The sequence below is a fragment of the Myxocyprinus asiaticus genome, chromosome 45, assembly GCF_019703515.2.
Source record: "Myxocyprinus asiaticus isolate MX2 ecotype Aquarium Trade chromosome 45, UBuf_Myxa_2, whole genome shotgun sequence".
Lineage (NCBI taxonomy): Eukaryota > Metazoa > Chordata > Actinopteri > Cypriniformes > Catostomidae > Myxocyprinus > Myxocyprinus asiaticus.
In genome coordinates, this window is record NC_059388.1 from 1,209,755 (window position 1) to 1,234,723 (window position 24,969).

At 40.2% G+C, this 24,969-nt stretch overlaps 1 protein-coding gene across 1 annotated transcript in view; it reads left to right on the forward strand.

The window, feature by feature from the left end:
- The first annotated feature begins 509 nt into the window (after positions 1-509).
- Positions 510-24,969, forward strand: part of LOC127435310 (transcription intermediary factor 1-alpha-like) — a 40,196-nt gene continuing 15,736 nt past the window's right edge. The window contains exons 1-8 of the mRNA XM_051688696.1: positions 510-958; positions 4,531-4,649; positions 6,025-6,172; positions 7,367-7,499; positions 8,000-8,116; positions 19,149-19,263; positions 19,342-19,488; positions 24,172-24,286. Coding sequence (XP_051544656.1) covers positions 721-958; positions 4,531-4,649; positions 6,025-6,172; positions 7,367-7,499; positions 8,000-8,116; positions 19,149-19,263; positions 19,342-19,488; positions 24,172-24,286 — 1,132 coding nt within the window. The 5' untranslated portion in view covers positions 510-720. The remainder of the gene's footprint in view (positions 959-4,530; positions 4,650-6,024; positions 6,173-7,366; positions 7,500-7,999; positions 8,117-19,148; positions 19,264-19,341; positions 19,489-24,171; positions 24,287-24,969) is intronic.

The window sequence follows — 24,969 nt, forward strand, 5'->3', positions numbered from 1 at the left end:
ATGTGGATTATGATACTGGATTTTGAATGTATTGTTTGTACATTTGTTAAATGAAAATAAATGCATAATTTATTTATTTATTTATTTTTATTTTTTTATTTTTTTATTTTTTTTTTATAGAATACAACATTCTACAGATAAAATTCGTTAAAAACTCAGTGGTACCAGCACAGTATCTCGGGGGCGAGCTTCCTTCGCCGTTTGGACGAGGGCGGGGCTAGGCGAAAACAGAATCCGAGAGGGAAACTGACACAACACCGGAAAACTGCAAAATTATCCGTTTCTCTGGATTTACTATTTTGAATAAAATTAATATTTTTGTTTTATTCTATAAACTACTGAAAACATTTCTCCCAAATAAAAATATTGTCATTTAGAGCATTTATTTGCAGAAAATCCAGAGAAAATTATAATTTTGCAGTTTCCAGAGTACTACAATTATTATTCTGGAAGAAAAAGTAATTCTTTAGGAGTTTGCCCACTCCCGGCTGCCGTAGCCATACGTCACATCGTGACGTCATATCGGGGCCTCTGATCATCAACAACACAAGCAGCCGCTGAATGTGACATGAAACAGATAATGAGCAGCGCGTTTTATTTACTAAATCAATTCATATTGTTCTCGCATTGGTAACGAGTAAACAGTACTCTGATTCTCTGTGTATATCGCTATCTACACATCTGAATGTGAGTGAAATGACCAGACACATTTGACGAGTGATGGATGAAAGCGGACAGAAGTCCCAGTGTGATGATCTGGTGATCATTGTGGAGAATGAAGCGGAGAGTAAGCCGGTGCAGGACAGTAGTGTGATGATGATGATGATGGGTCTGATGGACGTGTGTCCCGTTTGTAAACTCAGTTTCACCAGCAGAGAGCCCAAACTGCTGCCCTGCCTTCATTCATTTTGCAAGAGATGTTTACCTGCTGCCTCCACAGCCAGCCCGGCGCAACAATGTAAGACTTTCACATTCACACATCAGACACAACCAATTATTTTAGAGGGAAACATGTCGGTTCGAGTTTACTGGGACCAAGCCAGACCAGCTAAACCAGTCATTTGAATTTTTCGGGCCCTAAATAAGCATCTGTAACATTTGTCGTAACAGCCTTTAGCACAACCTACGAGATGTAAATATAGACCGGGGCTAGTTGTCACACTTCATACTCGAGGTAACATTTCTCAGGTTAGGTTTTGGCCACAAAAACGGTATTGAACATTTTCATACGGTTCATTAAACACACAGTGTGATGGCACCATTATAACCACCAAAATAATATCCGCACCTGCATCAAAAAGTGAAACGTGCTTTACGGTAAAAAGTAAAACAATTATGAAGCACAAAATACTTCATGCAACAACAAAACATACAAAAAATATCATTCCAGATAGCACACGTACATATCCAAGATTTCTGTTTTAGATGTTTTCATCTGGAAAGCATCACAATCTAATGAACATCTGCTAAACATCTTAAAAAGATCAGAGAAACGTCTCAACACATCTGACATATGTCTTTTTCATAGGGATGCACCGATGTATTGACTGCCGATATTCATCGCTTATCGCATTGTTATTGACCAAATTAAAACCAACGGCATATTGGTTATAAGCATGAAAACGACGATACGAAAAACCGATGGTTTATTTATAATTAACAATCCAGAAATAATAATATCCACAATATGTAGAAGCGTTGGCACTCCTGAGAACATGTAATATTTAGTTTTTATTCTTTCTCGTTTTAATATTAATGTGGAAAAACCATCATAAACGGATATGACAGTTGTGAAAGTGCCACTTACAGTTGAAGTCAGAAGTTTAAATACACCTAGGTTGAAGTCATTAAAACTCTTTTTTTTTTTTTAACCACTCCGCAGATTTAATATTAGCAAACTATAGTTTTGGCAAGTCATTTAGGACATCTACTTTGTGCATGACACGAGTCATTTTTCTAACAATTGTTTACAGATCAGATCATTTCACTTTTAATTGACTATATCACAATTCCAGTGGGTCAGAAGTTTACATACACTAAGTTAACTGTGCCTTTAAGCAGCTTGGAAAATTCCAGAAAATGATGTCAAGCCTTTAGGCAATTAGCTACCGATAGGCTAATTGGAGTCAATTGGAGGTGTACCTGTGGATGTATTTTAAGGCCTACCTTCAAACCTCTTTGCTTGACATCATTGGAAAATCAAAAGAAATCAGCCAAGACCTCAGAGAAAGAAATTGTGGACCTCCGCATGTCTGGTTCATCCTTGGAATCAATTTTCAAATGCCTGAAGGTACCACATTCATCTGTACAAACAATAGTACATAAGTATAAACACCATGGGACCACGCAGCCATCATACCGCTCGGGAAGGAGACACATTCTGTCTCCTAGAGATGAACGTAGTTTGGTGTGAAAAGTGCAAATCAATCCCAGAACAACAGCAAAGGACCTTGTGAAGATGCTGGAGGAAACAGGTAGACAAGTATCTATATCCACAGTAAAACGAGTCCTATATCAACATAACCTGATAGGCTGCTCAGCAAGGAAGAAGCCACTGCTCCAAAACCGCCATTAAAAAAGCCAGACTACAGTTTGCAAGTGCACATGGGGACAAAGATCTTACTTTTTGGAGAAATGTCCTCTGGTCTGATGAAACAAAAATTTTATTGTTTGGCCATAATGACCATCGTTATGTTTGGAAGAAAAAGGATGAGGCTTGCAAGCCGAAGATCATCATCCCAACCGTGAAGCATGGGGGTGGCAGCATCATGTTGTGGGGGTGCTTTGCTGCAGGAGGGACTGGTGCACTTCACAAAATAGATGGCATCATTACGAAAGTAAATTATGTGGATATATTGAAGCAACATCTCAAGACATCAGCCAGGAAGTTAAAGCTTGGTCGCAAATGGATCTTCCAAATGGAAAATGACCCCAAGCATACCTCCAAAGTTGTGGCAAAATGGCTTAAGGACAACAAAGTCAAGGTATTGGAGTGGCCATCACAAAGCCCTGACCTCAATACGATAGAAAATTTGTGGGCAGAACTGAAAAAGTGTGTGCGAGCAAGCAGTCCTACAAACCTGACTCAGTTACACCAGTTCTGTCTGGAGGAATGGGCCAAAATTCCAGCAACTTATTGTGAGAAGCTTGTGGAAGGATACCCAAAATATTTGACCCAAGTTAAACAATTTAAAGGCAATGCTACCAAATACTAACAAAGTGTATGTAAACTTCTGACCCACTGGGAATGTGATGAAAGAAATAAAAGCTGAAATAAATCATTCTCTCTACTATTATTCTGACATTTCACATTCTTAAAATAAAGTAGTGATGCTAACTGACCTAAGACAGGGAATGTTTTCTACGATTAAATGTCAGAAACTGTGAAAACTGTGTTTAAATGTATTTGGCTAAGGTGTATGTAAACTTCTGACTTCAGCTGTACCTGTAGGCTACATGATGAGGACAACCATTCAAAATGCTTTGAAACCAGCAGACTTCAAAGCATGACTTCTGAGATATCGAAAATGATCAATTATTTATTGTTAGAACAGTGTAAATTCCAAAGTAAAACACTGATCTGATGGCAAAATATTGATATCAGCCTATAGTTTTTCTGTAAAATCAGTATCGGTATCAGCCAAATATTTTCATATCGTTGCATCCCTACTTATTGAAATCCGAGAGGATGTTACAGATGAGCAAACAACCTAAAAAAAAAAAAAGTCTGCCAGATGTGAACACACATCAAATAGACGTCTGGGTGATGTACGTGTGATATCAGGAAAAACATTGTTTTGGCCAAAAACATTGTAATTGATCAATTATATACATTTATTATGTTTAAAACACGTGTGACATTCATGAAAAGAAATCTGTGTCTTAAGAACACATTTAAACCTTTAAGTGAAATTCTGCCTTGGTAATACAGTACAACTGACAAGTTAAACATCAGTATTTTATATCATTACACAGCTCACTGGAATACTTGATTCTGATTGGTCGATCAGAGCATTCTGCTGCCAAATATTTGTTTATAATGACTCTGAACTGTTTAATTGACAGTTTTCAAGTAATTTCCTACATAGCTGTCTGTTTCATGTCTCTCGTACTACTCTATGCCTTTTCTTCTTCCATAATAAACCAATTCTGAATATTTCCGCATATTTCATGTGCATTTATTTAATTATTTGGTAAGTTGACAGCCAGACAGCCATTATCACAAAAAAAGCTTTTTCTTTCTCTCTATTTTTTGCAGAGACAGGTGTAACTTTGGTTGTTATCTTGGCAACCTTACTAAACCTTATTACTACTTTATTATTTATCAATATCTCTTATTACAATATCTCTTTCTGTTTTGGATTCTGTAGTGGCATGTGTTATGTTTGCCTGTATATGTTTGTTTTTTTAGAAATAAGCATAGACATGTGTAACTTTTATTGTATAAATTTTCGACATTTGTCTGTTCAGTGATGTATTTGTATTGTGTGGTGTTGTAACATGTAGTTGGTGTGTTTCTGTGTTTATCAGTGAACACGATCCGCTGTCCAGTGTGTCAACAGGAGTGTATGGATGTTGAAGTCTTGGATAACTTCTTTGTCAAGGATTCCATGGAAGTGCCGAGTAGTACGATGGAAAAGAGTTGTCAGGTGCACGTTTGTTTGGATACAACAATGTCTTTACTGCACTGCATGGGTCACGGCACCAATTAGTTGGGTTGGGAATTGAGTTCCTTTTTTAAAAAGTCCCATCACTGACTGATTTTCTTGACATTCAGATTGAATTGCCATAAGTGAAAATGACAAGAGGTCACAACCACCTTGTGTAGGATTGAATCCTAAACCGAGTATACTTTAAAGTAGGGCTGGGCAATAAAACGATTATATTTCAAAATTGTCCGTCTTGCACATTTATGTAGAGAGATAATTGAAAAACAGTGCAGGTGGACGTAATAATGCATACGGTGTGAACGCCCCCTTAGGTAAAGGTCTTTGACCATTGCATCTTGCTCTCTTATCAGTGTCTCACATCACAATTTTAAAAAATTGAAAGTGTGTCTCGAGATCCCCACGTGCAATCTGTTATGTTACAACGTCGATTTAAAATCTGGTGATCACTGATGTCTTTTAGCTTTTTACCCCTAAAGGGGTGGTTACCTTCGCACGGTGAAATTCTGCATGTAAAATACAGACATCTTAATGGTAATCCACACGATCATGAATTTTACACGATGGCAAAGAATTTCCCCTCGCGGATTTCACGTGGAGTTCAAGTTTGGTGAACTTCGACAGGTGAATTCACCGTGCTGACCAACAGTAATTTGTTTGGTTTGGCAGTGTGGGTGGTGCTTCATACACAGCTACAAAGAATATTAACAATGGACAAGGATTTCATTTTAGCTGAGAGTTTCTTTAACTCTTATAGATTACAAAGTGCAGCATTAAAAAGAGGCTGCTTAGCAATACATTTTTTGCTGGTTTCACACGTGCTCAGTGTCCGTCCCCACTCCTTCACCTGCGGAATTTTGCTGTGCAAAGGTAAATGTGACTGCGCCTTAACTGAAAGAGTGTCTTAAAATTCTAATAGTAAAGTCAAGTCATTTTTATTTTATCATTTCAAAGCAGTTTTACAGGAAATTATGCATTAACAGAAAATAAAGCTAATATAGTATTGTCTCATAATAGTGCAGTTTCATAAAAAACAAAACCTTAACTGTAAATTGCGCCTTTAAATAATAGAAAATAATTATATTTCTATTTAGGCCCCCAGTGAGCAAGCTGAAGGCGACTGTTGCAAGGAACACAAAACTCCATAAGATGCTGGTTAATGAAACCAGACTCACTGTGGGACCCAGTTCCCCTCTGGCTAAACAACATGAATATAATTTGAATTTTGTTTATATTAAAGTAAAAAATGTGACTCTTTTTTTCTCAGCTCTGTTGACAGCCTCAGCTCACATGGTGTCGCTCACATAACATGTCTCTTATGAATTGCATTAGTTGACATGGTATCTTTTGTTCGCAGCTGTGCGTGAGTTGCGATGACAACACTGAGGCGAGTGGTTTCTGCGTGGAGTGTGTGGAGTTTCTGTGTGTCACCTGCATCGAGGCGCATCAGCGTGTGAAGTTCACCAGAGATCACACACTCCGACAAATGACGGAGATGTCCTCAGGTCTGAACATTAACATGTATAATCAATACTTTAACATTATTCACCTAACCGGCTTTGTCAAGACAGTAAAGTTGATTGGTTGTGCCCTAGTTATTCATTATTTATCATTGTTTTATGATTGCTGTACTTGCTTAGTATGCATATGAAATTGCATGTAAATCAGTATTACATTTAAGTACAGTTTGGTTTTATATACAGTGGCCCCAAAAAGTATTTTGACATTTGATTCGCCCTTAAAAATGTCTGAATGGCAGTCAGTTAGATAACAAAATATAAAAGCAAGTGTCATATATATGAATGATTGAGAACAAGCTGAACACTTTTTTTCAGTGTGCAGCAACTATGGCAAGCCCTTTCGACATTTAATCAGGATTTGCAGGATATTAATTATATACATCTATAATTCATTTTTTACTAGTTAAAATGCTAATTGTTGATATCAGCAATGGAATTACTCCTATTGAAAGTGCCAAGTATCAGTACTTATATTTGCACTAGTAAAAATGTTAATTCTTGATATCAGAAATGATGTCATTACTCATGGAAATACCCATTATTGATATCAAAAATTGAATTTCAGCTAGTAAAAAATATCCCATTCTTGATATCTGTAACTGTAAACAATGATTCCCTTATGTTCAAAATGTAATTACAGATATCTATAATTAATTTCTTACTAGTTGAAATTCTAGTTTCACAAATCAGCAATACACTTCTTCCTAGTAAATATTACCATTTTTAATATCAGTAAATACATTGTTACAACTGCAAATATCCATTACTGATATCAACAAGAGAATAACAACTAGCAAAAATGCTAAGTAGTGCATTGCTGATATGTGAAATTAGAATGTAGATATCTGTGATTACACTTACAATGGGAGTGAATGACAGATCATTGTGAAATTGTACTAGTGAAAATACAGTTACAGATATCAAAAAGTTTTCTTACTAGCTGAAATTTCATTTTTTATATCAAGAATAGATATTTCCACAAGTTATGGGGCATTTTTTTTTATTTAAAAAAAGAGCTTTTTCACTAGTGAAAATTGAATTATAAATATCTTTAATTCATGTATTGCACGATTAAAGGTTGATTCATCTTGCCATACAGGAACTAAATAAACTTAACTAAACTGCATAGGAATGCATTTAATATGTTGCACATGTACTTTTATGAATCATTGTTCACAGAGGTGATGGGCGCGTCCACACAGAAGCCTGTTTTCTGCGACATTCACAAGCAGGAGCCGTTGAAGCTTTTCTGTGAAACCTGTGATCGACTCACCTGCAGAGACTGTCAACTACTCAAACACAAGGACCACAAGTACAGCACACATTTATATCGCATTTAGTGATTTAAAATACCATGTAGCTTTAGTAAGAAATCGCCTGCAAAGAATATACAAGGAATATTCCAACCAAGTTGAAAGAAATAAACACAGAAATAATTTCAGTCCGTCAGTTTGTAAAAACAAAGTAAAAGTTGTTTCCACAGTTATGCCTTAACAATGTAAGTCTGTAAGGCCAGCCATTCTGGAGGGTTTAAAATCAGTAATGTGACAGTCATATTTTTGTTAAAGCGCTCGTATAAAAATGTCTGTGTATGACTTTGCAAAGACCATGTTAGTCTCATGTCACAAAAGTTGCGTGGCTATACTTCTGGATCAGTTTTATTTTAATGTGCATCCCAATGCAATGTCTTGGCCCACGGACTTCTATTGTAAGTACATTACAGTAATTTTAACATAAATGTATATAATATTGATATCTTCAGCTTGAGTTACGATTGAACTGAACAGCTAACAGAGTTTTTCTACAAAACAGTTACCAATTTATAGAGGATGCTTATAAGAACCACAAGGAACACCTGGAAAACATGACCTGTCAGCTTCAGGAAAAGAAGAAATTAATAGAGGACATATCTAACGCCATCAACAATGGGTAAATATATTTAAGTAACATTATTAGGGGCCAATCATGAAAGAGCGTAGTAACCTAGTGTATCCATTAGTGTTTTTCTTATTATTATTCTGCTCTTGAAGTCTATGGCAGCCCATAGAACCGTACATAGGAAAGTTTGGCACACTGATAAAGGACACTTTCAAATTTAACTGACCCGAATTTGGGCTCTCTAACTAGCAAAAAACCCTCTAGCAAAGTTGCACACACGTTTCGGCCTAAAACTTTTGAACCGTAAGGCCTTGAAACAAAATTCCTTTTCTTCTGATTCCTTGGGTCATGGCGAGTTCCATTGTTTTCCATCGTTTCAAAGCTCCGGCCACTAGATTTGAAGCCATTTCAAATTTTCCGATAAATCTACTTTTTCAAACTCTTCATAGACTGTATGTTCGATTCATTCGAAATTTTGCATGTCTAGAGACACTCATGACAAAAAGTTATGGAATTCATGACGATTGACCTAACTGTTCTCATATACCACATCAACGAATACGTCGGCGAGCACACCAAAATGGACGTGAGGCTGTATCTTTGCAACGCTTTATAAGAATTTATTTATAAGAAACCTGTTATATGTCATCACAAACATGACTTGACCTGCACAGTTTCAGCACAGCACCACCTAGTGGTCACGAAATATGAGAAATGTCTAATTTTGCTTATAACCTCTGATGAGTTTTTCCTAAAATCATTAGACTGGTCTCTTTAAATTCCTTTGGGCATAACGAGTCGAAGTTATAATCAATTGTATTGTAATATAAGCAATTCTACTTACCTTTTTATACCACTTTTCTTGAAATCATAAACAGTGATTTCCAATCATACTTCCTTTCATGCCTTAGGTGTACTTGCAGCTGTGTTTTTATTAATATTACTATTGAAGGGGGACGCCATGCAAGGAGCAGACGTGTGAACGACGAGCTCTGCGCACTTTGCTGAATTTTCGATTATTTTCATATTATAATCTGGTGAAATTTGTTACACCCAGTTACACATTTGCCCTTTGTTGCAAAACATGGCAAAGAAGTCAAAATCCTCGGGCTCGGGAGACATTAAAAGACACGTACGTGTTCAGGATGAAAGCCCCGACAGGCCTACAGACCGGGGACTCGATTTGGATGGTGCGGCGAGAGAGGAGATCCAGCGTCAGTTGTCCAACATGTTGATGATGTTGACGAAGATTCTTGCTGACTTGGAGGATCTCGCTGTAATACGTCGATCGATCACGGCGATGGAAATAAAATTCTCCGAGTTAGGTACAAGAGTGACTGATGTTGAAAAACGAATCGATTTTCTGGAATCTTCGGAGAGGGAATTAACCGCTAATCCACCAGCGACCAAAGTTGATCTGGAACATCTCCTTGACAAGATTGAAGATCTTGAAAATAGAAGCCGCAGGAATAACGTTCAAATTGTTGGAATTCCTGAGCTTGAGGAGGGCAGAGATATGGTGAAATTCCTAGAGGAGCTTTTCCCGAGTCTGCTCGACATAACAGGCCACAAGCTGGAAATTGAGCAAGCTCACAGAGTCCCGTCTCACAGATCTGCTGAGGGAGACAGGCCCAGATCGATTCTAGCCAGATTTCTGAGATCATCCGATAAAGATCTTGTGTTGCGCCAGGCGAGGAGCAAAGGGAAGCTTTCTTGGAAGAACCATAATATTTTCTTGTTCCCGGACTTTGCGAGTTCGACGAGAGAAAGCGATCGGTTCAAGGAATGTAAGAAACTCTTACATCAGAAAAACATCTCGTTTGCTCTGATGTTTCCTGCCAAACTGAGAATAGAAAGTATATACATGTCCCAATCAGGCAATGTCTTTTATAGAATCAATGACTGAGTAAACCATTGGATGTTTCTCATGTGAGTGGGCCTGACTTGCTGTACTAACTCTTGAGGATGCTGGGTGACATTTTGGATTTTTTGCGTTGGCTCCGCTGAGCTGCTAGAGCTTGTTTTGTGAATAACACTTTTCCTTAAAGAAACTTTTGCATTGATAAAAGATTACTTTTGCATTGAAGTTCCCGGACAGATTGAGAGTGGACACTACAGATGACCGCAAAATATCTACATGCTGCTCACACAAAGGATGTTTTTTATGAAGCCGACGGATTATGTAAGTCATGGTATAGACTTTTATGCAGCCTCCGAGTGAATTGACTCGATCATCCGGGGAACCGGGATGCCGGTGTTGTTTCTTTTTGTATTGGTTCCGCCTACCGGCTGGAGCTTGTTCTATTGAATAACACTCATTGGAACAGCTGTGGATTAATCTGTTCGTTCTTCGTGCTTATTCCTCCTGCTGGCTGTAGTTTGTTTTGTTGAGTTTTTTTTTTTTTATGGGACATTGGAATGATTACGTCATCCGCTGAACTCATAACAGCTGGCTCACTGAACATTCGTTTGTCTGTCCGAGGAATATGAACGGTTTAATATCAGCTGGAATTTGTCTTGTGGAAGATCACACCTTTAAAACAGTTCTGTGAATGAATCTTCACGTTCTTAGTGTTCATTCTTCCTATTGGCTGGGTTTATTTTACAAAGTATTTTCTGTTATGTAATTTTGCCTTGCAAATTTGTGAGGCAAAATTGAGCAATCCGATGGCAAAGTTGTCGTGGGGACTCGTGGGCGTACATGGACCTTTTGAGTTTAGAGGGATTGTCGCCGGTGGGCGCTGTCGTGCGCGGGGTTAATGCGCACGTTTTTCTTTTTTCTGTTTGTTTTGTTCGGGGATTGATTGTTTCACTATTGGGGAATGTGGTCTATATAATATTGTTTTTGACACACAATTTATTTTTTTTACTATATCAAAATGTCAAATGTTAATATGAGTGTACTATCTCTCTCCACATGGAATGTGAATGGGTTGGGGCACCCCATAAAAAGAAGGAAGGTTATTACTTTTCTTAAACGTAAGAAATATGATATAGTGTTTCTTCAAGAAACACATCTCTCCCCGCAGGAAGCTGAAAAATTTGGGAAGATATGGGGTGGACATGTTTTCTTTAGTGTTGGCTCAAGTAAGAGCAAGGGAGTCATTATATTGGTAAATAAACATCTACAATTCAAATGTATCAAACAGATTAAAGATAAATTAGGAAGAGTAATTATTGTTTTAGCTGAAATTCAAGGGCAAAGGTTGATTTTGGCTAATATTTACGCACCTAACGCTGATGATCATGGCTTTTTTATAGATCTTGAAGGGATGTTGCAAACCATTGGCACCCCTCATGATATAATATTGGGAGGAGACTTTAATCTTTTGATGGACTCAGTGCTTGATCACAGTGAAGCAAAAGTGTGCAAATCCCCTAGAGCAACATTGACGCTTCACAGGATGTGTAAAAATCTTGGTCTTACAGACATTTGGAGACTTTTGAACCCATCTGGTAGGGACTATACATTTTTTTCATCAGTCCACAAGATTTATTCTAGAATATATATTTTTTTAATATCCAAATCCCTTATTTCATCTGTTGTTGATTGCTCAATTGGAAATATCTTAGTCTCAGATCACCCCTGGTGAGTTTAGAGGTGATGACACATATAGAGAAAAAGAAATCATATAGTTGGTGCCTTAATGTGTCCCTTTTGCAAAATCCTGATTTCCAACAAATGTTAAAGACTGAAATCAGTGTTTATATGGAGACCAACTGGTCCTCGGTATCCTCTGTGGGCGTGGCTTTGGAGGCACTTAAGGCGGTTCTTAGGGGTCGGATCATACAGTATGCCTCATTCATCAAAAAATCCAAAGCACAAGAACTTGTGGAGTTGGAAGGGAATATTAAAAGTGCAGAGGCAGAGCTGAAGCGCCGTATGTCATCTGATGGCCTCAGAGAATTGACTCATTTGAAATACAGATATAATACTATTTTGTCACGGAAAGTGGAGTTTTGGTTATTCAGGGCAAGACAGTCATACTTTGAGTCAGGTGATAAAGCAGGAAAACTTTTGGCTAGATATATAAAGCAGAGAGAGTCTTTTTCTATCATTCCCTCAGTGAAATCTGCTTGTGGTGAAATATTTACCTCGGCTATTGATATTAATAATGCTTTTAAAGAGTTCTATCTTGATCTCTATAGGTCCACGTCTTCGTCTACTGATGAAGATATTAGGAACTTTGTGGAACCATTAGATCTCCCTAAACTGACGAATGAGCAAAAAAACTCTCTTGATTCTGAGATAACCTTGGAGGAGCTTGATGAGGTAATTAAGTCCCTGCCTACAGGCAAGGCTCCAGGGCCTGACGGCTTTGCCGCTGAGTTTTTCAAATCTTATGCTACAGAACTGGCGCCACTTTTGTTAGAAGTTTATACTGATTCATTAAAGAATGGAAATCTTCCGCCAACCATGACACAAGCCTGGATCAGTCTGATTCTAAAAAAGGATAAAGATCCAAGCGAGTGTAAAAGTTACCGCCCAATTTCGCTGATCCAGTTAGATGTAAAAATTTTGTCCAAAATTCTGGCTAATCGATTAAGTAAAGTTATGACACCTCTTATACATATAGATCAGGTGGGGTTTATTCGAGGCCGTAGTTCTTCTGATAATATTAGGCGTTTCATCAATATCATGTGGTCAGTAGCAAATGAACAATCTCCGGTTGCTGCCATCTCTCTTGACGCCGAAAAGGCGTTTGATATGGTAGAATGGGATTATCTTTTCAAGATTTTGGAAAGGTATGGGTTCGGGAATACATTTATTGGTTGGATTAAGTTACTTTATAGACACCCTGTAGCAGCGGTACAAACAAATGGGTTAATTTCAGATTATTTTACTCTGGATAGGGGCACCCGGCAGGGTTGCCCTTTTTCCCCATTATTGTTCTGTCTTGCCCTGGAACCATTAGCAGCCGCGATAAGAAAGGAGGATGATTTTCCAGGGGTGACGGCGGGAGGTGTAGCGCATAAGCTTCTGCTTTACGCAGATGATATTTTATTATTCGTCTCCGACCCCACTAGATCCATGCCTTGCCTCCACAAAATTATTAACTCCTTTTCCAAATTCTCAGTATACAGAGTCAATTGGTCTAAATCCGAAGCTTTGGCTTTGACAGCGTACTGTCCAGTAACGGCTTTCCAGCCGGGCGCCTTCAGGTGGTCCAAACAGGGAATTAAGTATTTGGGAATTTTATTCTCAGCAAATTTGTCTGATTTAGTCAGAGTTAATTTTGATCCCTTAATAAAAAGGTTTTCGAATGATGTGGACAGGTGGGCTTCATTACACTTATCGATGATTGGGAAGGTTAATGTTATTAAAATGAATTGCATTTCAAAATTTAACTATCTGCTACAATCTCTCCCTGTAGATATCCCCCTCTCTTATTTTAAGCAATTTGATAGCATAGTGAAGTCCTTCATTTGGAATGGTAAGCATCCCAGGTTAAATTTCAGTAAATTACATAGGCCGATTGACAAAGGTGGGTTAGGCCTACCCAAGATTTTATTTTATTATTATGCATTCAGTCTTAGACATTTGGTTCATTGGTCACTTCCACCTGAGAGAGCTCCTCCCTGGTTTTGTATTGAAAAGGAAGTTTTTGCCCCTATCTCGCCACTGCAAAGCCTTTCGATTAAACTAGCCTGAGAGGTTAAGTCGCACCCCGTTATTTTGCATTTACACTCGATATGGACAAAAGTGTCCAGAGTGTTTAATTCTGATATTTATTTAAATGTTGCCTCGAGCATATGGCAGAACCCTAAACTATGCATTAATAAGTCCCCTTTCTGTTGGTCAGATTGGATTGTGAGGGGGGTTAATGCACTTGGTGACCTATATGAGGGTGGAGATTTGAGATCTTTTGAAAATTTGGTTCAACATTTTGGGATTCCCAGATTTCAGTTTTATAAGTATTTACAGCTGCGCCACCTGCTCTGCTCTGTTTTTGGGAGTAGCATACACCCCCCTAGAGCGGCAGATACTCTGGAAGTGGTGATTACTGCTTTTGGGAAGGGTCATGAGGCATGAGTGTATTACTCCTTGTTAATACAGAGTCTGGGGGATGGAGCTTTAAATTCTCTTAAAAGATTATGGGAGAAAGATTTAAACTTAGTATTGGAGGAGGGAGTGTGGGCAAGGATTCTAAAAAACATAAAGTCTGCATCTAGAGATGCAAGGGTTCGCCTTATGCAATTTAAGATTTTGCATAGATTTTATTGGACCTCCTCTAGATTGTATAGGCTTGGTCTTATGGACACACCCATCTGCTGGTGATGCCATACTGAAGATGGAGACACCATCCATGTTTTTTGGGGGTGCCTTAAGATCCAAGAATTTTGGCTGAAGGTGCAAAGTTTTGTGTGTGATGTGTTGGGCACTCAGGTCTTGTTCTGCCCCAGACTCTGTATTTTGGGAGATAGGGAGGTCATGGATTTGGAAGATAAGTACATGAAGGACTGGGTTTTGACCGGTGTGATGACTGGTAGACAGGTTATTTTGAGGAGTTGGAAGTCGGATGGAGCACCCTCGTTCCCGGAGTGGTGCGCGGAGATGGGGAGGGTGGCTGCCTTCGAGGAGGGGTCGAGTATTAGGATGGGGGTTAGGGAGACTTACAATAAGAAATGGGGCAATTATTTAGCATTTTTGAGGGAATCTCGAGGTGGGACGGTGGAGGGAGTAATTTAAAGTTTTTTTTTTTATTTATTTTTTATTTTTATTTATTATTATTATACTTGATTATTGTATGTTATTTTATGTTGTTGTTTTAGTTTTATGTGTGTGTGTCTATATTCTATTGACCACAGGGGTGTTCGTGGGGGGGTCAGGGTGGTTTGAGAGATTGGTAGGGGGAGAGGATATAGTGGGGGTTTAATGTTTAAAGTTTTTGATTCATTATATAGATGTTGTTGTATTTCTTGTGTTAATTTATGAATCAATAAAAAATTTTAATAACAAAAATATTACTATTGAAGGGGGCCTGGGTAGCTCAGCAAGTAAAGACGCTGACTGCAACAACTGGAGTCCAAATTTCAAATCCAGGGCATGCTGAGAGACTCCAGTCAGACTTCCTAAGCAACCAATTGGCCCGGTTGCTAGGGTGGGTAGAGTCACATGGGTTAACCTCCTCATGGTCGCTATAACGTGGTTCACTCTCGGTGGGGCGCGTGGTGAGTTGTGCGTGGATGCTGCGGAGAATAGCGTGAGCCTCCACATGCGCTATGTCTCTGCGGTAACACGCTCAACAAGCCACGTGATAAGAGGCGCGGGTTGACTGTCTCAGACGTGGAGGCAACTGAGATTCGTCCTCCACCACCTGGATTGAGGCGAGTCACTACACCACCACGAGGACTTAGAGCGCACTGGGAATTGGGCATTCCAAATTGGGGAGAAAAAAAAAATTACTATTGAAAGCTAGCCTGGAAGTATCAGGGAATTTTAAAATAGTGAATTCCAGGCCTTGAAAACTAATTGAAATAAACAAAATATTTTTTCTATTTCAAAATCAAATCACTTTTATTGTCACACAGCCATATACACAAGTGCAATAGTGTGTGAAATTCTTGGGTGCAGTTCTGCGCAACATAGCAGTCATGACAGTGATGAGACAAATACCAATTTACAATAAACATCAGATTTACACATCACAATTTACATAACTAGTATACACATAATTACACACAACACAATATACAAATAATAGTATACAATGTACATTATACAATACACACAATATAGAATACACATACAATATATAAAATTACACATTATACAATAAAAATAGTATATATAAAATATAAAGTAGATTGTATTGTACTGTATTGACATTCAGGCTGTCGGTTGATAGTCAGTTGCCAGTGTGTTGTTAAGAGAGAATATAATTTATGACAGTCCAGTGTGAGATAATAAGATTATTAAAGTGAAGTGCTGATATATGTTGATCGTGAGAGACCAAGTGTTCAGAAGTCTGATTGCTTGGGGGATGAAGCTGTCACGGAGTCGGCTCGTGCGGGTCCTGATGCTGTGATACCGCCTACCTGATGGTAGCAGTGAGAGCAGCCCATGGCTCGGGTGGCTGGAGTCTCTGATGATCCTCTGAGCTTTTTTCACACACTGCCTGGTATAGATGTCCTGGAGGGAGGGAAGCTCACCTCCGATGATGTGTCTGGTAGATCGCACCACCCTCTGCAGGGCTTTGCGGTTGTGGGCGGTGCTATTGCCGTACCAGGTAGTGATGCAGCCAGTCAGGATGCTCTCTACAGTGCTGGTGTAGAACCGTGTGAGGATGTGGCGGTTCATTCCAAATTTCCTCAGCCGACTCAGGAAGAAGAGGCACTGATGAGCCTTCTTCACAATGGCCTCAGTGTGGACGGACCATGTGAGTTCCTCAGTGATGTGGACACCCAGGAACTTGAAGCTGCTGACTCTCTCCACTGGTGCTCCATTGATGGTGATGGGACTGTGTTCTCTGTATTTTCTCCTGAAGTCCACCACAAGCTCCTTTGTCTTGCTGACCTTGAGGGAGAGGTTGTGCTCCTCCTCTCTGTAGGCCGTTTCATCATTGTCAGTGATCAGACCTACCACCGTCGTATCATCAGCAAACTTAATGATGGCATTGGAACTATGTGTTGCCACACAATCATGTGTGTACAGGGAATACAGGAGTGGACTGAGAACACAGCCTTGTGGGGCTCCAGTGTTAAAAGTCAGTGATGGGGAGATGTTGCTGCCCATTCTAACCACCTGGCGTCTGCTTGACAGGAAGTCCAGGATCCATCCGCACAGCGAGCTGTTTAAGCCCAGAGCCCGGAGTTTCACATCAAGCTTGGAGGGCACTATGGTGTTAAATGATGAGCTGTAGTCTACAAACAGCATTCTCACATAAGTGTTCCTTTTTTCCAGGTGGGAGAGAACAGTGTGTAGTGCAGATGCAATGGCATCATCAGTGGAGTGGTTGTTGCAGTAAGCAAACTGCAATGGGTCCAGTGAGGGAGGCAGCACAGAGCAGATGTAATCTCTGATTAGTCTCTCAAAGCATTTGCTGATGATGGAGGTCAGAGCAACAGGACGCCAGTCATTTAAGCAAGTGATTTTGGATTGCTTTGGAACAGGCACAATGGTGGACATTTTGAAGCATGTGGGGACCACAGACAAGGAGGAAAGGTTGAAAATATCCGTAAAAACACCAGCCAGTTGGTTCGCGCACGCTCTGATGATGCGGCCTGGAATGCCATCTGGACCCACGGCTTTACAGATATTCACCCGTCGGAAGGATTGGGTTACATCCGCTACAGAGACGAAGAGTGAACTAACCTCTGTAGCTTCGGCCGCGAGAGCTCTCTCCGCGAGGGCGATGTTATTTCCCTCGAAACGAGCATAAAAAGTATGTAGCTCATCCGGGAGAGAGGCAGCGGTGTTCACGGCGGAGTTTTTATTCCCTTTAAAGTCCGTGATGATGTTAATTCTCTGCCACATGCTTCTAGAGTTGGTGGTGTTAAACTGTCCTTCAATCTTGTCCCTGTACTGGCGTTTGGCTGCTCTGATATTTTTGCGGAGTGCATAACTGGCTTGTTTATGCTCCTCCGTGTTCCCAGAATTAAAAGCAGAGGTCTGCGCATCAAGTGCTGCGCGAAGATCGCTATTTATCCATGGCTTTTGGTTGGGGTAGATCCGTATTTTTTTGGTCAGAACAACATCCTCTACGCACTTTCTGATGAAACACGTTACACTATCAGCGTAAATCTCAATGTCGTCATCAGAGGCGGACCGGAACATCTCCCAGTCCACGTGATCAAAACAGTCTTGTAGCGTAGAGTCTGATTGGTCCTACCACCACTGGATCGTTCTGAGGGTGGGTGCTTCCTGTTTCAATTTCTGCCTGTAAGCGGGCAGAAGCAGAATGGAAAAGTGGTCCAATTTGCCAAATGGTGGGCGGGGGAGGGATTTGTAGCCATCCCAGAAGGGAGAGTAGCAATGGTCCAAAACCCAGTTCCCTCGTGTGTTGAAACTGATGTGTTGGTGGTATTTTGGTGCGATTGATTTGAAATTGGCTTTGTTAAAGTCCCCGGTCACAATGAATGCGGCCTCAGGGTGCGCGGTTTCCTGCTTGCTTATAATCCCGTACAGTTCCTTGAGTGCTCGGTCTGTGTCGGCTTGTGGTGGGATGTACACAGCAGTGATAATGACCACTGTGAATTCCCTTGGTAGCCAGAATGGTCGACACAGAAGCATGAGAAATTCCAGATCAGGAGAGCAGAAAGGCTTGATAGAATGTACGTTCCTCTGATCACACCAGGATTTGTTGATCATAAAACATACACCACCACTTCTGCTTTTACCTGAGAGGTCTTTCGCTCTATCCGCTCGGTGCACGGGGAACCCCGTGGGTTCAATGGCTGAATCTCCACAGACATCCAAGTTTCTGTAAGGCAGATAATGCAGCAGTCCCTCGTTTCTCGTTGGAAAGAGATCCGCGCTTTCAGCTCGCAGAGCTTGTTATCCAGAGACTGAACATTTGCCAGTAGAATAGTGGGTAGCGGGGGTCGATTTGCACGGCGTCTTACTCTGATGAGAACGCCGGCTCTGTTTCGCCTTTTCCTTCTGTGTTTCCGCGGCCGGGCTGCCCAGACAAAGGGCTCCGCTGGTGTGTTTGTAAACAGCGGGTCGGCATTGAGGAATTTGAAGTCCGGTTTACGGTGTGCAATTGCAGAACCAATGTCCAAAAGTGTTTGTCTGTCGTAGACAATAAGGCAGACAACATCCAGTACAAAAAACATAAGAATTGTAAACAAAACAAACAAAAAACTGCAATGTTGTGTCAGAGCTTGCAACGCAGCAGCCATACTCGGCACCATCTTGAGTCCAATATTTTATGTTCAGCTCTAAAATATTTAATTGCTATGAAATTAATTAATAATAATAATTATTGTTATAGAGAATTTTCTGTTGTATTTCTGTTATTATATTTTGTTATATTATTATTATTACTGCCAATGTTAAAATATAATATTCATATTAAAAAAATGTAAATCTTCCAAGTTAATACCGTATCTATATTATGTTTTATGTTGTTATAAACAGTCTTCAGCAAGTGGATGAAAATCGCAAGACTGTGGCGAACGAGATAAAAAAATCCATCTGCAATCTCATAATGGAGATCAACAGGAAAGGAAAGATTTTAGTCAATCAACTCGAGGTACTGTTCAGTATTTATCCTATTAAAATATGATCTATATGATATGATGTGTTATACATAACTATGTTTAATGTTAAGGCGATCACAAAAGACCATGAAACTGTCCTGAAAAGGCAACGACAGGATGTGACCTCACTCTCCACACATCTCGATCATGTGATCAACTTCACTAAGTGGGCCACAGCCAGTAACAGTGGAACTGCCCTCCTCTATTGCAAACGCCTGGTAAGAGTAACGGTCGGTCATTTTGTCCCACATATGCATTTGAAGGTTTGTTTGTGAATAAGTGTTTTTGAATGAATCTTTTAAGTAAACAAATCTTTCTTGTTCATTTTCATTGAATGACTGTGTTCACATTTGTGTTCATTTGAGTTAATGATTTAATGACTCACTTATAACATAAGATGTTCATTTGTCGCCACCTTCTGACCTAAATATGTAATTTGCAGAAATGGTCAGTGAGTAAATTTCTTTGGTGAAATGATTCAAAAGGGAACTGAGCTCACACTAAGAATAATCAAAACCCCACCACTATTTTGAAAGCTACAAACACAGACAAGTGGAGTGATTAGATCGGACTGAACCAGAACTAACTTTAATATTTGTGATATTTTGCTCTTATGGAAAGAAACTGGTACTTTTATTCACCAAAGTGGCATTCAACAGATCACAACGTATAGTCAGGACATTAATAACGAGAAAAATTACTATTACAATTTGAAAAAAATGTTCAGAACTTCTTAAACTACTTCAAAGAGTTCTCATCAAAATATCCTCCACGTGCAGCAATGACAGCTTTGCAGATCCTTGTTATTCTAGCTGTCAGTTTGTCCAGATACTCAGGTGACATTTCACCCCACACTTCCTGTAGCACTTGCCATAGATGTGGCTGTCTTGTCAGGCGCTTCTCACGCACCTTACAGTCTAGCTGATCCCACAAAAGCTCAATGGGGTTAAGATTCATAACACTCTTTTCCACTGTTGTCCAATGTCTGTTTCTTTGCCCACTCTAACCTTTTCTTTTTGCTATTCTGTTTCAAAAGTGTCTTTTTCTTTGCAATTCTTCCCATAAGGCCTGCACCTCTGAGTCTTCTCTTTACTGTTGTACATGAAACTGGTGTTGAGCGGGTAGAATTCAATGGAGCTGTCAGCTGAGGACATGTGAGGTGTCTATTTCTCAAACTAGAGACTCTGATGTACTTATCCTCTAGTTTAGTTGTACATCTGTCCTTCCACGTAAAACTAGAGGAGGTGGTGTATGTTTTATGATCAACAAATCCTGGTGTGATCAGAGGAACATACATTCTATCAAGTCTTTCTGTTCTCCTGATCTGGAATTTCTTATGCTTCTGTGTCGACCATTCTGGCTACCGAGGGAATTCACAGCGGTCATTATCACTGCTGTGTACATCCCCCCACAAGCCGACACAGACCGGGCACTCAAGGAACTGTATGGGAGTATAAGTGAGCAGGAAACCGCGCACCCTGAGGCCACGTTCATTGTGACCGGGGACTTTAATAAAGCCAGTTTAAAATCAGTCGCACCAAAATATCATCAGCACATAAGTTTCAACACACGAGGGGACCGGGTTTTGGACCATTGCTACTCTCCGTTCCGGGATGGCTACAAATCCCTCCCCCGCCCACCATTTGGCAAATCAGACCACTCTTCCATTCTGCTTCTGCCCGCTTACAGGCAGAAACTGAAACAGGAAGCACCCACCCTCAGAACGATCCAGTGCTGGTCGGACCAATCAGACGCTACGCTACAAGACTGTTTTGATCGCACGGACTGGGAGATGTTCCGGTCCGCCTCTGATGACGACATCGAGCTTTACGCTGATAGCGTAATGTGCTTCATCAGAACGTGTGTAGAGGAAGTGATTCCGACCAGAACTGTGCGAATCTATCCGAATCAGAAGCCGTGGATCAACAGCGATGTTCGCGCAGCACTTAATGTGCGGACCTCCGCTTTTAATTCCGGGAACGCGGAGGAGCATAAACAAGCCAGTTATGCCCTCCGAAAAACTATCAAAACAGCAAAACGCCAGTACAGGAGTAAGATTGAAGGACAGTTTAACACCACCAACTCTAGAAGCATGTGGCAGGGAATTAACATCATCACGGACTTTAAAGGGAATAAAAACTGCCAGACACGCGCATCTCCGGGCACGCGTCAGTCAGCGGAGAGCGTCCGGCGTCGAACCAGCTGGCTGGTGTTTTTACGGACATTTTCAACCTTTCCCTCTCTTTGTCTGTAGTCCCCACATGCTTTAAAACATCCACCATTGTGCCTGTTCCAAAACAATCGAAAATAACTTGTTTAAATGACTGGCGTCCTGTTGCTCTGACCCCCATCATCAGCAAATGTTTTGAGAGACTAATCAGAGATTACATCTGCTCTGTATTACCACTCAATCTTGACCCGCTGCAGTTTGCTTACCGTAACAACCGCTCCACTGATGATGCCATTGCATCTACACTACACACTGCTCTCTCCCACCTGGAAAAAAAGAACACTTATGTGAGAATGCTGTTTGTAGACTACAGGTCAGCATTCAACACCATAGTGCCCTCCAAGCTAGATGAGAAACTCCGGGCTCTGGGCTTAAACAGCTCGCTGTGCAGCTGGATCCTGGACTTCCTGTCAAGCAGACGCCAGGTGGTTAGAATAGGCAGCAACATCTCCTCATCACTGACCCTCAACACTGGAGCCCCGCAGGGCTGTGTTCTCAGCCCACTACTGTATTCCCTGTACACACATGACTGTGTGGCAACACATAACTCCAATGCCATCATTAAGTTTGCTGATGACACGACGGTGGTAGGTCTGATCACTGACAATGATGAAACAGCCTACAGAGAGGAGGTGCACACTCTGACACACTGGTGTCAGGAGCACAACCTCTCCCTCAACGTCAGTAAGACAAAGGAGCTTGTGGTGGACTTCAGGAGAAAAGACAGAGAACACAGTCCAATCACCATCAATGGAGCACCAGTGGAGAGAGTCAGCAGCTTCAAGTTCCTGGGTGTCCACATCACTGAGGAACTCACATGGTCCGTCCACACTGAAGTCGTTGTGAAGAAGGCTCATCAGCGCCTTTTCTTCCTGAGACGGCTGAGGAAGTTTGGAATGAACCGCCACATCCTCACACGGTTCTACACCTGCACTGTGGAGAGCATCCTGACTGGCTGTATCTCCGCCTGGTACGGCAATAGCACTGCCCACAACCGCAAAGCACTGCAAAGGGTGGTGCGAACTGCCAAACACATCATCGGAGGTGAGCTTCCCTCCCTCCAGGAAATATATACAAGGCGGTGTGTGAAAAAAGCTCGGAGGATCATCAGAGACTCCAGCCACCCGAGCCATGGGCTGTTCTCACTGCTACCATCAGGTAGGCGGTATCGCAGCATCAGGACCCGCACCAGCCGACTCCATGATAGCTTCTTCCCCCAAGCAATCAGACTTCTGAACTCTTGATCTCCCACGATCAAAATACATCATCCCTGCACTTTATTACTCTTTTATCTCACACCGGACTGTCATAAATTATATTACTGTCATTATATTATGTCTCTCTTAACAACTGACTATCAACCGACAGCCTGAATGTCAATACAGTACAATACTGTACATTCTATATATATACTTTTTTCATATATATTTTAATTTTTATTGAATAATGTGTATCTATATAGTATCTATATAGTAAAAAACAAAAAAAAACAAAAAAAAAAAACAAAAACAGCATATTGTATACTGTGCAATGTATGTTATTATTGTATATTGTTGAGTGTAATTGTGTATAACAGATGTTTAAATTGTGTTGTGTTAATTTGATGTTTTAAGTTGAGTGTAATTATGTGTATAACAGATGTTTAAATTGTGTTGTGTTAATTTGATGTTTTAAGTCGAGTTTAATTATGTATAACAGATGTTTAAATTGCGTTGTGTTAATTTGATGTTTATTGTAGATTGGCGTATGTCTCATCACTGTCACGACTGCTATGTTGATCGGAACTGCACCCAAGAATTTCACACACCATTGCACTTGTGTATATGGCTGTGTGACAATAAAGTGATTTGATTTGATTTGACATCTCTTTCTGTCCTTGTTAGAGCCAGCTGTCCTTTGTCTTTGAAGACTGTAGTATACACCTTTGTATGAAATCTTCAGTTTTTTGGCCATTTCAAGTATTGTATAGCCTTCATTCCTCAAAACAATGATTGACTGACGAGTTTCTAGAGAAAGCTGTTTCTTTTTTGCCATTTTTGACCTAATATTGACCTTAAGACATGCCAGTTTATTGCATACTGTGGCAACTCAAAAACAAACACAAAGACAATGTTAAGCTTCATTTAATGAACCAAATAACTTTCAACTGTGTTTGATATAATGGCAAGTGATTTTCTGTTCCGAATGATCAATTTAGCATGATTACTCAAGGATAAGGTGTTGGAGTGATGACTGCTGTCTAGATTTGATCAAAAATGACTTTTTTCAAATAGTGATGGTGCTGTTTTTTACATCAGTAATGTCCTGACTATACATTGTGATCAGTTTGGTGAATTAAAGTATCAATTTCCTCACGGAACAGCAAAATTATTCCAAACTTTTGTCTGCCGGTGTACGTTAGCTTTAGCTGTGAAAATAACGTACACGAGAGCAAGTGACCTACTGATACTGCCCAAGGTCATTAGGACTACTCAAATGAAAAAAAAGAGACTTATGATTAGGCAGATTTTATGGTATTTCTAATTCTTTTTAAATACCCTGATTTAGATGGCAACATGTGATTGGAATTTAAAGTGTGAAATGTTTGTGTTTAGCATGTGTAATCCCAATTAGATCAAATAATTTCATATGTAATAGTTGCTGTTCGGCTGATGGTCTTTTTTCTCCTCAGATCACGTGTCAAATCCAGTACCTCATGAGAGCGAAGTGCAACATCTCGTACGTTCCTCAGAGTTCAGTTCGATTCCAGTGTCGAACGACTTTTTGGGCTTCAAATGTTGATCTTGGTAAGATGCTTTTACAATCAATCATTTATGCTCTTGATTTTTTTTTGTTCTTATAGGCCCACCTCTGGTTATTGTTGATTGAACAATGGAAACATTCCTTTTAGAAGTTCTCATGGTGGAGTAGTGACTCACCTCAATCCGGGTGGCGGAGGACGAATCTCAGTTGCCTTTGCGTCTGAGACCGTCAATCCATGCATTTTATCGTGTGGCTTGTTGAGCACGTTACCGCGGAGACATAGTGCGTGTGGAGGCTTCACGCTATTCTCCGCAGCATCCACGCACAACTCACCACGCACCTATTACTGAAGTTATATGGATATTTCTGCATGCATTTTTTTTTCTTTTGTATTACTACAAAAACTTTTTGTTTACATTTTAATTTGAGCTCTAATCAAAAGATCCTTGAACTTCTGGGGTCTATTCTGATTGTACGAAGTTTTCCAAAGGAAAAACTCGCTGGGTTAACCCACCATTTAAGGGTGTTTGGTGCTCTGATGTCTCTTGATAACGATATGGAGGAAAAAAATGGTATGCATTAAGTTGCTGGATAATGTGATATGCCCAGCGATAATCCTATGATGATGTCATCAGAGCATGTGGAACATCAGCACCCCCACTGGCCAAATATAGCCTACTGAATTTTGTTGAGGGAAAAAAAGGACTGACTACTCCAGAGAACACAA